This window comes from Charadrius vociferus, unplaced genomic scaffold (assembly GCF_000708025.1).
Source record: "Charadrius vociferus isolate BGI_N301 unplaced genomic scaffold, ASM70802v2 scaffold433, whole genome shotgun sequence".
Lineage (NCBI taxonomy): Eukaryota > Metazoa > Chordata > Aves > Charadriiformes > Charadriidae > Charadrius > Charadrius vociferus.
The window spans coordinates 1,712,737-1,726,844 of record NW_009647846.1 but is presented as its reverse complement, the minus strand read 5'-3'; the positions used below and the strand labels follow the sequence as shown (position 1 = coordinate 1,726,844).

Sequence of the window (14,108 nt, the reverse complement as noted above, 5' to 3'; positions counted from 1 at the left end):
TCACCCTTCTGGGGACACAGCAGCCGCACAGCCTTGTGCCACTCGGCACAGGCAAGGCAAGCAGGGCGGCAACAGCGCTATCATCACTTCTGGTGGTTTACTGGCCTGGGCACCACCATCCATTGCATCTCTGACCAGGGCTGGTCCCGCAGGACCCAGCCGTGTCAAGTGAACCCTGCGTCAGGCTCCGCAGCGCAGCGCCACGGGTCCTGGTCCTACACCACGACACCACAGAAAGGCCATTAGCTAACACCACACCGGCGCCAACGCATGCGCTTTGTCTGGTATTTTTTAAATTACATTTCAACAGGACGGTGGGTTTGAGTGCACAGTACTCAGGACAGGGCAAGTTAAATAGCTTCTCCACTTGCTTACTTCCTTCGTAGCCTTTAACAATAAAAATATTGTGTTGCCATTGAAACAGCAGAAAATGTCGCGTTTCTCACTAATCCATTCTTAAGGAAAGAATACACATGTCGTGCTTATTATATTCCTGGCTTCTCATTCAAGCTGGGATATGTTATTGCTCAGCAAATAGTTTCCACAATGGAAGAGTGACTCAGACTTTCCTGGGTGTTTCCCTCTGACTGCCGCTCTCCAGAGCTGTGTTACTCACTTACACTTCCATTGAACTATCAAGATGCAAAATTTTACCTCTTTTACTACACGGTAGTTGTAGCTGCTAGTACTTTCAGGCTTTTGGGACTTGCTGTGACCTTCCTGCGGATAAAATCAGACAATTTATTAGTAGCTTGTAGTCACTGTCTTCATGAAGGCTAAAATTACCATTCTAGGATAGTGCATGCTCTCTTCCTGGAATGGAGTGTCATCCTTCAATTTTCTGACAGTCTCACAAAAACACATATAATTATTCTGTCAAGTCACATTGACCTCTCTATCATAAAATAAGGTAAGGGTGGGACGATTTTAGAGACAGCAACCTCCTGTGCTTTGCTCTGCTTGTCACTTTATGTCTGTAATCAAGTCTCTCCCAAAAAACCTTCTTACTTTCTCTCCCTCTCTACTATTATTAAACTGTCATTGCACAGATATCACGAGCTATCTCACAGAATTACACACTAGGAAAGCAATGAGTAAATTACTTCTATTTACTTCCAACAATAAATGTTTATAGCCCAGGGACTATTTCTTGGCATACGCTCACCTGGTCTTTTCTATTTGATTGCAAATTATACTGAGACAAAAGGTGTTTAATGAGTTCTAGGCCAGATGTGCATGCCAGGAAAGTCCGTTATTTTCAGGTACAGACTAAGCACCAACATTTGCCAGGTTTCTTAAGCACTGTTCTCTTCTGCCATTTAATCGTAGTGCCATGATTCAAAATGCATCACCTGGACACAGTTCACGGCTCTGCCCTTACGTTACTTGAGGTACTTCTGACCGTACAGAAAACACGGAACCTGCCGGTGGTGAAAGGACACAACTCAGGAGCCAGAGGAAACCCAATCCCGCTGCTCCGTTAGAGCCTAAAGATGACACATCAGTGGGCGCTAAATCTGAGCAGTTTCCACCTGAGGCTAACTGGCACCAGCTACCTCCAGTTCTCCTCTTGTTCTTGCCTTCGGCCAAAAGCACTTCGGAGACCCTCACCAGTGTGCTGGGAAGATGTCCGGGTTTTTCAGTCACAGTTCTGGAAGCAGTTACATTTTCATAAAATAGTAATAAATTAATTTGTGCAAACACAACCTGATTACCTCTTTTTTCTTGTGTTCGTTTTCACCTTGCACTCCATCCATAGCCTCGTCGGGGCCCTGGCCTTTGTACACCCAAAGCTCCGATTTCTCCACAATAGACCTCAGCTGGTCCAAATCTTGTTTTATCTGCTTGTAGTTGTCAACATCTTGGCTGGTAACAAGCAGTTGAACCTTACATGAATGCAATCCGTTAGTTGCACAAAAGGATTGTTTTTAGCTGCATATATACATTCAGATGAGGAATAACGCTCTTAATACACACGCATACCTGCTTAAAAGCTTGAAGGACTTCTTGTCTCTGACTAAAGTGCCGGAAGAGTAGCTGAAGTGCTCCAGACACCAGAGGAGGATAATCATGCATTGTTAAATGCAACAAAACTCGGAGAAATGTTCTGCCACCGTGATCATCCAAATCCAGAGGTGTATTCTCCTCACTGGAAACAGAGCGTGGGAGTTAACTGGCGTATTGGACTGAACGTCCCAGCAGGTTCTTAAGTCCAGGCAGCGGTGGCAGAAAACCTTTTCTCTTACTTGTAAATAAGGCAGAAATCTATCAAATCAAGTGCTATCCTAAGACACACAGGGGGTTTTGGTGTGCTGCTTAATAGGGAGGCTATTCCAGAACCATTCATTAATCATGGTTCACTCACCTTACATTATCCAACTTACATTTTTCAGGGTCAAACTATGCCCAAATATTTGTCCCTATGTCAGCCTCACCCTACTGCTCAAATACTTCTTTGCCCACTCCTGGTGCTAACCTTTCTCACTGTTTACAAAACACAACCCTACCTCAGTATCCAGGTTGCAATGCTAATTATGTCAAGCATTTGAAATCCTTCTCTTCCCTCTCCTTCCCCTGTGCCCTTTTTCTGAGCAGGAGAAACTCATGTCATCATCACTTTCCCCCCCCCCCATCAGTGCCCCCTCAATCTTTTCCATATTCTGCTTCCAACTGCGTCCGCAGGCTTACATAAAAAATTCTGGTTATTAATTCTGTAAGTGAATCTCTCCCCCCTTCTGCCTTCATCTAAGAAATCAGTTGTCTTCGGTTTACAGAAAACAACTGCAGCTCTGAGCAGCTTAAGGACAGCTCAAGTACTCAGAGTCTCTCACTGACTTGCTGTCCTGCGGTTTACGGGAGGCTATAAGCTGCTGCGGAAGGCCGGCAGGTATGGAAGGTACAGCCTGCTTTTTTCTGTCATGCATGTGCAGTTTTGTGCTGCATCACACAAAAAACTCATGGCTAAATATAGATCTGTCTCAACAACCGACCCGATCCTTGCCTACACTAACTCTTCCACCTGGGATCTGAGTGCAGCATTCAGCTTAGAGACACTAATCCTCCAACTTGGCTTTCACCCACACAAGCGAAGCCCTCCCATGAAGATCTTTCTGGCTGAAGGACCCCCGTCCCTTATCTGTGGCTTTTAATCCAAACGGACGCTACTTTGAGCTGTATCAAAGGCACTTCAGGAAAATGAAGCCGCGGCGACTGCAGCAGTTGCAGCCTGGGAACTCCTGAGCTACCCCGTGATTAGCGCTAGCGAAGAGATACTTTCCTTCCGCCAAAGATGCCCTCAGCTTGTTCTTCAATATGTTCAAAGTCTAGGGCTCCTGAGAAAATAGCAAGACAAATACGTTATGTCAGAGTTGCACCAGAGACAGTTTTGCAGCCTAAAAACATATTCAAGGGCAAGTGGTGATGTAGGTGTAAAGCAAGGGGGTCAGACCAAGCTGAAAGGAACACAGAGATTACTGAAGCAGCCTTGCCAAGATAACACAGAACAATAAATTAACCTGTTCTCAGCTCACAAATTAAACCTCTTAATGATTTCAGCAACATCCAGGCTTATTCCTCTCTTGCCTATTTTTAGATTGCACCAGCGTCATTCCAGGACACTGATGGGACCTGGTGTCATTCGGAGGGGCCACCGACAAGAAACACCAAACTTCACCTTGAGAAGTTCTAAAGTAATAAATAAACCAGTGACAGCAATACCCCTGTGGCTCAACAGACAAAGTTCTTTGCATTTTTCAGTGTAAGGTATATATTATCACATGGACAATGACCAATATTCTGAAATAAAAAAGAAAAAATAATAGTAAAACAGACTTGGAGCTCCAAATATTTCACAAAGATTTGCAAAGGGGAACAGAAAGAACAGGGGGATTTTACATCCTTGCCAAAAACGTTTACCCTCTTTCTTCCGAAGTTCAGCTCGCCAAAGGAGCACTCGCTCTCCCCACCAGCCCCGTTCCCGAGGCCCCGGCACCTCGGGGGGCTGCCGGACAGGCAGCCCAAGAAAAAAGTAAACACATTCTCTTTGAAGCGAGATCAAAAGAAACAGTCTCCTCCCTTTGAAGACTTCACATCTAAACCACATTTTCCTTATCTTTCTCCTTTGCATCTAGAGATACAGTCCCCAAATTGAGGAAGAAGAACTGTTTGATGTCTAATAGGCTGCGCTTTTAAAGTCCAGTTATTCCTACGCAGTACAGGTCCTAACCGCAGGACACTTCTTCCCCTGGAAAGCGATACAGCAATTGACAACACCACATCTACCCGCTCCACCACCTATCCTGCTTTCGATTAAGAACAACACAGGACAAGACAAGCTCCTCAACAGCTTACTTTCATACCTTGTCTAGCAGCACCGAGGCACAGACACCTCCAGATGTCTTGCTTTCCTACACCACCTTTAGAAAGTGAGAAATTTGGGTGGGCAGAGGCATCAGGCCAGGGAAAGGGATGGAAGAAATCAGATTACTTTGGGGACCCTTTTCCTTCACCCAGAAACAGTAATACACAGATTTAATTTGAGCTCGATGACGGATCGCACATGACTCTCTTTTTCAGGCTTTTTTCAAAGGATGCATCTCCGGCTTTGGGTCACACTTAACACATAGAAACAAGCGGGAGACAGTACAAATAAATCCTGGGTGTTGTTAGGAGTATATGGAAACAACCTCTAGCGTTATTCCCGCTGCCAGCAGGGTACTCTGCTTCAGTGGGACTATTCGTATGCCAAAGCAAGAACCTGAATCAATTATCCAATTAGCACCTCTAAGATTAAAATTCATTCTTTGTAAAATAACTAACCTGGTACATTCGCTGGCATTTCTTGATTACTGCTTCCAGTAGGGGACTCAGACATCTGCGCATTGCTTTCATCAAATTCATGTTTAAATATACAAAGTAGGCAGGAGATTCTGTAGTCCAATCTCACATTCAAAATAAACTGATGGTACAGAAGCAGTAAAAGTGTTGAAATAACTCGCCTATTTCCAGCACATGTACAGTTTACACATAAAGCAGTGCTACCAACATGTAAGATCAACATAGTAAAAGATGTGGATTTAACATGGAGAAGAGGTACGCAAACGTTTTCCTAAAAATCCACAGAATTCAGCAATTATTTTTCCCACTATTTCAACGAGCATAGGATATACACACAGTAAAAAATACTTAGGATAAAAGATTTGGGCAGAGTTTCTGATCCCTCGTTACTGCCCCATGTGGGTGTCTTCACCCCCACCCCCTCGGAAAGGAAAGCAGCGTTCCTCTCTCCGTTCAGAAACCGGCAGGGTTCCGGCAGCCCAGCGCCGCGGTGACCCCCGTGCCCACCGCCCGGGCGCCGCGGCAGAGGATGAGCTGCTCCGCCACCGCCGCAGCCCGCTGCTGCCACCCGGCCGTCACCCACGCCGCTGGGCTGGAGGAGCTACCGCCAGCGAAACCACCTTCTCGGCGGGCTTCCTCCCTCTGGAGGAAAGAAATCACAATCTACAGAACACTCACGGTTCTCTCGGATTTAGGTGAAAACGCTTAACGCCAGTTTTAATAGACCATGGTAACAGGGGGAATACTGGCACGCTAAAATACCCCACTGCCAGGCTGTAAGAGAAGTTCTGGCTTTCCCTAAAATTAGCAATGGTGAAAGGAAGAGAATCGACCCTCCCCTACGTGCTGCATCTGCTGCGGAGGGGAAGGGCATAAGCTCAAACCCAGCGAGGTGCGAAGCCTCCCCCGGGGGCACAGGGATGGTACACGGGGGCTCTCCCGCTGCTTCGCCTGCTTTCGCCCACAAGGCTTTGGCAGCATTCTGGCCTCCATGAACTTGCCCATGGAAGGTACCGCACAGAAAAGGGACTCCTACACTGAGAGAGGGAAGATGGATTTCAGAGCAGTAATTTTTGCGGCAGCACCATGGAAAAGGGAAGAAAAACTTTTCTCTTCGCGTCCTTTGGGTTGAACAAGTGAGAAAAGCCAGGCAGAGATGGAAGAGACAGCGAGGCTGGCAAATGTGCACGCTTAAAAAACATTTCAGGCTGATGGCGCACGAAGAGGAGTCTCGAGTATCTCCCCCTTCCTCGGGGCACTCGCCAAGATGGCCCTGTAGGCTCAGAGAGATTGCTAAGACAGTAAGGTGGAAAACGAGCACTCCACTTCAAGTCAGATATTTACAAATCACTGGTAAATATGGTCTGTTGCAAACTCATTTCTATCAAATAGTTTCAATAATGGCATAACGTTACCATACGCAAGGCGAGTGCTGCGTGCCTGAAAACGTCAGCCTTGGAACGCTTTACCAGTTTGAGAAGCACGTACATGGCAGAAATGTATTCAGCAGCAGCACGGCACTATATTAATGCTTCGACTAAAGACAGCACAAGATGGTAGGCTGATGTGTGTTGCGAGTACCTGAAGTATTTCGATGATCTTCAGCTTTGTGTCCATTACCAGGATGTCCTCTTTCTCTGGTTCGCTCTGCTTGACGTTACCCTCAGGAGCAGCGGCAAGCGGAGTCATGGGCAAGAACCCACCGCCTCTGAGCACCACCTGGGTCATCAGCTCACCCACGCCGTGGATTGATCGCATCACATTGCTCCCTTCAGAGAGGCAGGGAAACAGGGAAGGTTACGATGGTGTAATGGGACTGCATTAACAGGGCACGGACCCTCCACAGCCTATGAAGAGAAGTTGTCTCAACATAAAACAAGGCCAAGTGGACACCTAAATCCCGGGAACAGATGGAAGTCAACAGCAGCACTGCGGTACTGACAGACCCCCCCTGTCCTCTCCCTCTTTCATCATAGGCACCACTCAGCCGTACAGCCAAGCCGCAGTCAGAAAAGAGTAGAAGACTTCAAACCCATTGACGTTTGGAGATGAACTAGAAACTACCAGAGAATGATCCGGTCCGCCAATCATTTTTCAGCCTTACCTTTGCTTTCCTCGCCTTTTGCCATCTTGGTAATAGGGAAGATGGTAGTGATGTGCACACAGTCTAATATAGCAAGGAGGATTTTGGTTAGTCTGAGGAGGTCACAGAAGTTGTAGAAACCAAAATATATCAGATTTCTGGCTAAGTTAACAACCTACCAAAATAATAACAAAAAGCCTGATTAATACTAAACATTTTGCTATCACAATCAAGTTGTCTTAACACAATGAAAAGATCAAGAACCTGTCTGTGACTCGTATTCTTATCATAATTCCTAATTCCATAAGACTGTATAGCTCTACATTTTCTCAGAAAGTTTTCTACTTGCCTATAAATACAGCAATGCCTGAAGTAACAGTCTGTACCTGCAACTGATAGTCTACAGCTGGAAAATCATAACATATTTGTCTCATTACAGAAAAGGTAAGATAGGTGAAGACTAGAGGGAATGTACAGACGCTTTTTATGGTTTTGTCTTACAGAAGGAAAAAAAAAATCACACATCTACAGCTTACTGCTACCAAGTTATAAAGTTTCCCCACAAGTCCTCCACATGCACTGCTTCAAGATCCACACTTAATAATTTCACATACAGTGCAAATACTTAATGTACCCCCACTATCTGAAGTATATTCCCTTAAATGCTTGCTTTTTTTAAAAAAAAAAAAAAAAAAAGAAATATCACATCTTTTCTCAAATCAAAGGTTTTTTACGGGATACTATTGCATGGATTAGCTACATTTTTTTTTTCACAGTCAATTTTAATAGGTCAGTAAGTCACAGGACACTGTATTGTTCCCTTCGTGAGTAATACTGTAAGCTCTGCAGACTATCTGTGCGTGCAGACATAGTGTTTAGTTTTCGAGACTATTTATTCCAGTAAAGCTTGACTTCGCAATAACACTGAGAGCACAGGAAGTAAACAAGGCTGCTGCAAATCTAAGGCATAAGCTCATGTTCATTAACTGTATTTCAAGAACTATCATTGCAAACTCACAAACGTCAGTGGGGTTGCTTGCACCAGAAGAAAGGTCTACAGCGGAAAGGTGGAGCCCGCTGAGGCTCAGCGCTCACTAATTACTTGCCAGTCTACCCAGTGTTGAAAAAAATACCAACATTCCACAAAAAATAAAAAAATTAAAAAAGGATAAAATCAGAACTGGATAACTACCTCAAAAGTGAGCTTATTTTTCTCTTTATCAGAGAAAGGGAACCTCTGACACACCACATCTCTTAAATATTCCTCTACAAATTCCATTGTTTGTGCAAATCTCTCCTTAATTTCATCTTTGGAAGTTCCACTGCTATCATAGCTGAAGAGAAAAAAAAACAAAACAAAAAACAAAACAACACAAAACTTAGCATGCAGATACACAGGGCTCTTTTCCCCCGATACAATTTTTCATCAGTTTGTCAAAATCTAAGAAAGTTAAAGGCTGTTAAATAATTTATCCAAATGAGGGAGTCAGGAAGCTGACACGATAATTTCCTGGCTTTTGCTGCTTTATCCCATATGCTCATTTTGCACTATTTAAAAATGTCTGAGGAAAACAAAAAAAAAAAAGATAATTTTGTCCCAATAAATAAAAAAAGAAACCCTTATTTTAGTGGAAACAATGACAAGTTACGTACAGCATTAAGGAGAAAGGATGCGGCCAAGAGATGCTGACTGTGGATGCTACTTTTTCCTCCAAACAATAGATACGCAAAGCAGACATTAATTTTTCTTAATACAAATTCTAGGTTTCTTTCTTGGCATATGCAGAGAGTGTTTGAAAAAGACAATCCCCACCACCTTCCACTAACCGCCTTTGCTTTCCTGCTTGATCACGTACCACTGCTTAGCCTCTGCCAGAGCTGAAGCCATTTGTTTCTCTATTTTGGCATTTAAAGTTGAGTATGATCTGCTGCATCTCTCTCAGCAAAGAGAATGAGGATAAGGAGGAGGGGAGGGAAGGAAAACCAAGAAACCACTACCAGTACTAATACAGACAAGACTCAAATTCCTAACATTTAACGTGAATTTTAAATGTTCATTTTCCCCAACCGAAAAAAAAATGAGTTCTGAATAGTTGGAGTGCTATAAATTTTAAGGTATTTGTACTACAAGGAGTTAATACAAGTCTACGGCCAAGAAACCACGTCTCCAGTCTAGCTATGGTTCTGTACAGGGTTTTGACCACTGTATCAGAGTATTTTCCATTGGAGATTAAGGAAGGTGACTGTCTCCAGCACATTCCTTCTTTCAGCCTCTCCCCCCTTGTTTTTGCTTTTGATTGTGCGAGCTGCCGCATGGACAACCTGCCCTGAAGAGTCTACACTCCGATCAAACGAGGCAGGAGGGAAAATGAAATAGTCAGCACTTGCTTTCCCTCCCCAGGGCTCGGTCACTTGTCACATCACCCAAATCAGAGACAGCCCATCACTGCCACCACCGTGTGTTTTGGAGAGGAAGCCCCGCTGCCTCACAGCTTACACCACGCACAGGGAGGTGATTTTGTTCTCAGGAAGGTTCTCCCCAGCAGACATTACAGGCAACAAACTACAGGGTCTGAATAAGAGAACTAGCGAGAATGTGTTACAGACTTTTTTTATTATTACTTTTTATTTTTAAACAGAAACAGTAATAAATATTGCATGAGTTTAGGATTGAGCTGGTTTTGTTTTAAAAATCAAGAGTGATGTAATTTCCTCTCCCACACCATTCCACCAAGTACTTACTCATCAATAGCAATCTCAGAAGGTATTTCAGACCACAGACGAGCGTACTTCACTGGTGTTACTTGTTCTTGGGGGTCACGATCAACGTGCATGTGAAGCATTAGCCGGCAGAAAGACGCTCTCAGATCATATGGCAAGTTTTCATCAGACATGCAGCGGAGAATGAGGTCCACGTCCAGCTGGCCTGATATTTCGTTTATGGCTAAGTACTGTCGATCAAGGCACATTCTAGCAAAGAGGTTTAGCTGGTATCTACAGGTGAAAAACACCCACATAAACAAACAGTTTACACTTTAATTTCCAGAAACATCCACTGGATATAGTACTGATATGCTCTTATATGTATTAACAGAATGACTCTTGTATTTTTTAGTAATATAGCTATACTTATTATGGAAAGAATAAAGTACTTATCTACTTATCCTTCTTACTAGTAAAAGGTAACATAGTGTAAAAATAGAATAAAAGGAGTCGTCATTTTTTCCTGAGAGTTACATAGAATTAAGTAATGCTGTTTATGAAAGCTACAGAGGAATCCAAAGAACACTTAAGGCAACTCAGCCTAAATACTGTAGAAGACCAAACACTTTTTACTGCTGCTGAAGCCACAGTTGCTTACTGGGGCAACAACGTAGACGGCTACAGAGTCATTCAAAATTAAGTAACTGACTGAACAACTGCTGAGCTCTGCTCCCTTCAATAAAAAAATTGTTAGGGAAAAACTAAACTGAATTCCTAAGCTTTTCAGTCCAAACTAAAAGCAAGCAACCGGCTTTTAAAGTATGCACATGCAACAGACTGATAATTAACCTTTAGCCATAAAGCACACGTCCAACATTCATGAGTATTCATACAGGCTTGTGCTGAATAGCGTCACTGTGAGGTTTCCTAAAGAAACGAACATTTAATTGAAAGCAGACTCCTTTGCACTCTGAGCACTCCTCATGGGAATCTGACCAAACTGTATCCTAAACCCTTGTTTTAAGCATGTTCACAAGTCTATATTATAGACTAAGAACAATTACAGTATTAATTCTATTTAAGAACAAGTGCAAGAACTATTTTGAAAGCAGATACAGTTTTTTTAAATATGTACAAGAGGTCTCCTTTTGAGCTCTGCCCTCCAATAGGTTCAAATAAAAACATGTATTAGGAAGACTACTTCAAGAACCATTTCAATGGATGAGACAATGCAAAAGAAGATAGCTATTAAAAAAAAAAAACCTAGTTGTACTTTCTGCATCACCAAAATTGAGTCCATCAAACTAGTCTCAGGAGTTTATAACCCAGACACAGGAATTTGGTCTGGGCTGAAACCTGATCTTACACTATGCCAAGAACTCGGTGTCTTGTCAAGTCATCTGGAAAGATCGCTTCGTGTTAGAGACTGCTAAAAGCATAGTTTAAGTCATACAAAAGAGCACCACACATTAATCAAATGAAACTTGTGGCATTTTCATAACTTCATGTATTGTCCTGCTGAGAACTACAGGACCACTAAAGGCTTTGAGCTTGGAGAGAAATTTAGAAGGCAGGGAGAACAGCAGGGACTTTAAAATCAAAAGCAAAGCCACCTGCACGCTGAAGCCCTGTTCTTCCCACAAGCGGTGGTTCAGCCCAACTACCATCTGAATACAGGTAACCTAAACGGTTAATTCGGGCTCTCTCACAACACCCACTTAGCAGGAAACCAAGTAGAAACATGGGCATTAAGTGCTGCGCAAATTCAATGCACTCTAAGCCTCAACTACTATTTTTTTAAAATCAGTTTAAACTCGCTCCTGCTGATAATTGGACTTGTCACCACGAATAACTTTGTGGGTTTAGTTCTCACTTCACAGAGACTTCATCCTCACTCTTTAATGGCTATTTTGTCCACGAAACCAGTAGCCTTTCTCCCAAACCAACCACATCTTATATACCACAGGCTTCCCCACCCAGCCTTGATGAACTCTGTCAGCCAACTACCACGCGTGCTGTTAACCTGTAGTAGCTGAGGACGTCCCGATCTTCCTTCTGCCCTTCCTTAGCATCCTGAGCCAACTCTCGGATACTCTTACTCCGGATTTCCTTGTTACTGTCTCTCCAGAACAACCACACTTCTTCCTCATCCTCCCCAACTTCCAAGGCATTTTCTCCACTTGACACTTCTTCAAACTCAAATCGAGAGAGGACCAGCCTGCCAGAAGGAAGATAGGTTAGACTGCAAACTGCCAAGACCCATGCAGATCTCTCAGAACATTTCCACACTTACTAAAAAAGACACTTGTTAAAATGTACTGGTGATAAAGAAGTAACTAATTTTATCATCTCACCTGCATTCAGAAAACACAAATTTTATTCCTCAACTCTGCTTTTACTTTGCAGAGTATCTTCCTCTTTCAGCAGTAGCAGTTTCCTACATCAAATCCTTGTGTTTTATTATTAAAAGCATTAGATGAGAATGAACTTAGATTATAAGCTTTCCATTCAGCCTTAAAAAGACCAACATTTCGACTCCTTCCAATTGATGAAGATAAAGAGACGAGTAAGTTAAAGACACGTCTAACTGACTTTCAAAAGCATCTTTACAGGAGAACTGGTTAACAACAGACTAGGAAAGGATTTAGGAAAAAAATAGCTAAAAACCAATTAATTCTGTATCCCATAAATGTCAATTAGATCAGAACTCCTTTCTGCTTATGTGGCAAAATAACTAGAAGCAAATCAACTACTAAAACTCAAAAGGCTTTGGGGGCTTTTAGCTCTTCAGCAAAAAAAGATCATACATCTGAAAAAGAGACAAATTAAATACACCAGGATAAGAACAAATAAGTGATGTAGCAACTTTAAGTGCTGGTGGAAATAAATATAGACTTTATGATTTCACGAAGAGAATTAAATGTCCAAGACTACTCTCATCCATTCATGTTTTAAATACTACCTGACAAAGACCTGCTTCCCTTTTACAGTATTTTGATAATGATTATCTATGCCCTATTCCCCACAGCGAATAAACCCATCTTTATGAAAGACAATTGGGATTTGGTGCCTGCTATGATGCTTCAGCAATGGCAGGGCACTGCTGAGTGCTGGAGACCGAAATCCTAACAGCAGAGGGAAGAACGGGTGAGCAGAGACGCATCAGCATTGGCTTTGCTGCAAACGGAGCTCGGTGGGCACGCACCCACGGGGCGCTCACTCGCGGCGGAGAGCCGACGGAGGAAAGCCTGAAGCCCACAGGAGGATCAGGCCCACGGGACCCTGCGCAGCTCCCTGCAAAGTCTGTCTACTTTGATCAAATGTGAGATATTTGAAAGATTTCTCTGACTGCGGCACTGAGAACGCACGTGGCAGACGTCTGCTGTCACCAATACCCATTTACTGTGCATTTGAAGAGGACCCCACACATACCCAACTGCTTTCTCTAGACGTGCCAGCAGTGCTCTCAGCTTTGAATCACCTTCCTTCTGTTTCGCACTAGGAAAACCATCTTTAAAGGCATTAACTTACTTAGTTTCAATGAGAATGTCTGCATTTGCTGGATTCAGCACAGCTTTACAAATCAGCTCCTGTGTCACTGGAATAGACTTGTTCATGGAAACGCACAGATCTGAGAGGTAATCCAAAAACCTGTTGGGAAAACGCGAGCCAAAAGGGTATCAATCCTTGTTGAGATCTAGACTGCAGCAATCTACATTTCAGAAAGAAAACATTCAGAACTTCATCTTTCACGTTGCAGAGCAAGACTGCTGCCCGAGGGGGAAGTTCTGGCGAGTGCCAAAATAGAAGTGAACGAGCTGTGCTTCCTTACTAGCAAGTTGGCAGGTAGAGATTTTTCTCAGAAGACTACGAGGAAAAGAGTAATGGCATACTCAACAATGAAGATCTCACCTGGGCTCCCTATTCTTCCTCACAAGACTAACAAAAGTGTCAATCTCAGCAGCTGTGATGTGCTTCTCCAAGAGCTTGCGATTGTTATGAAGCAGTGCCGTAATAGTGTCCTCGGCCAAGACGTCGTAGCCAATTTGCTTCTGCATGAAGCCAAACTGCTTCGCAATGTATTCCTTCAAAACACAGAGGGAAGAAGGAAGGTGTTGCAATTAATTCTCAGAATTTAAGAAAATAATCAACAACAGAAAACAGTAAGATTTTGTCAAGATCAACGTCCCAAGAAGCGGACTGGATTAGATTCAAATGGTTGTTCTTTTGATAGAGAGCAAGTGATGGCAGACAACCTTAACACCTCCCCTCCCTCCCGGGCTAGACACCACCAAGGCATTTATCCTTATCTGATACGAGTTGCTTTTTAATAAGTGGCAATAAAAAATGAACGGCCTTAATTCACATGCCAACTTTCAATGGAGCTTGTGGTACGCAAGAGTGAAGAAAGTCTTATAATTCACCTGGATTTGACAGTTAGCAATTCCGTCCTTTCCTTAAATTCCCCTCAGAACTGGTACTAATT

At 43.2% G+C, this 14,108-nt stretch overlaps 1 protein-coding gene across 3 annotated transcripts in view; it reads right to left on the bottom strand.

Moving 5' to 3' along the window:
- ITPR1 (inositol 1,4,5-trisphosphate receptor, type 1) overlaps positions 1-14,108 on the bottom strand; it is a 168,188-nt gene that overhangs the window by 99,386 nt on the left and 54,694 nt on the right. For all 3 annotated transcript variants that reach the window (XM_009882856.1, XM_009882857.1, XM_009882858.1), the window contains 12 exons: positions 13,535-13,707; positions 13,154-13,273; positions 11,646-11,840; positions 9,662-9,913; positions 8,112-8,253; positions 6,941-7,094; positions 6,418-6,605; positions 4,819-4,957; positions 3,274-3,332; positions 1,984-2,145; positions 1,716-1,886; positions 655-720 (listed from right to left, as the gene is read on the bottom strand). In XM_009882856.1, coding sequence (XP_009881158.1) covers positions 655-720; positions 1,716-1,886; positions 1,984-2,145; positions 3,274-3,332; positions 4,819-4,957; positions 6,418-6,605; positions 6,941-7,094; positions 8,112-8,253; positions 9,662-9,913; positions 11,646-11,840; positions 13,154-13,273; positions 13,535-13,707 — 1,821 coding nt within the window. The remainder of the gene's footprint in view (positions 1-654; positions 721-1,715; positions 1,887-1,983; positions 2,146-3,273; positions 3,333-4,818; positions 4,958-6,417; positions 6,606-6,940; positions 7,095-8,111; positions 8,254-9,661; positions 9,914-11,645; positions 11,841-13,153; positions 13,274-13,534; positions 13,708-14,108) is intronic.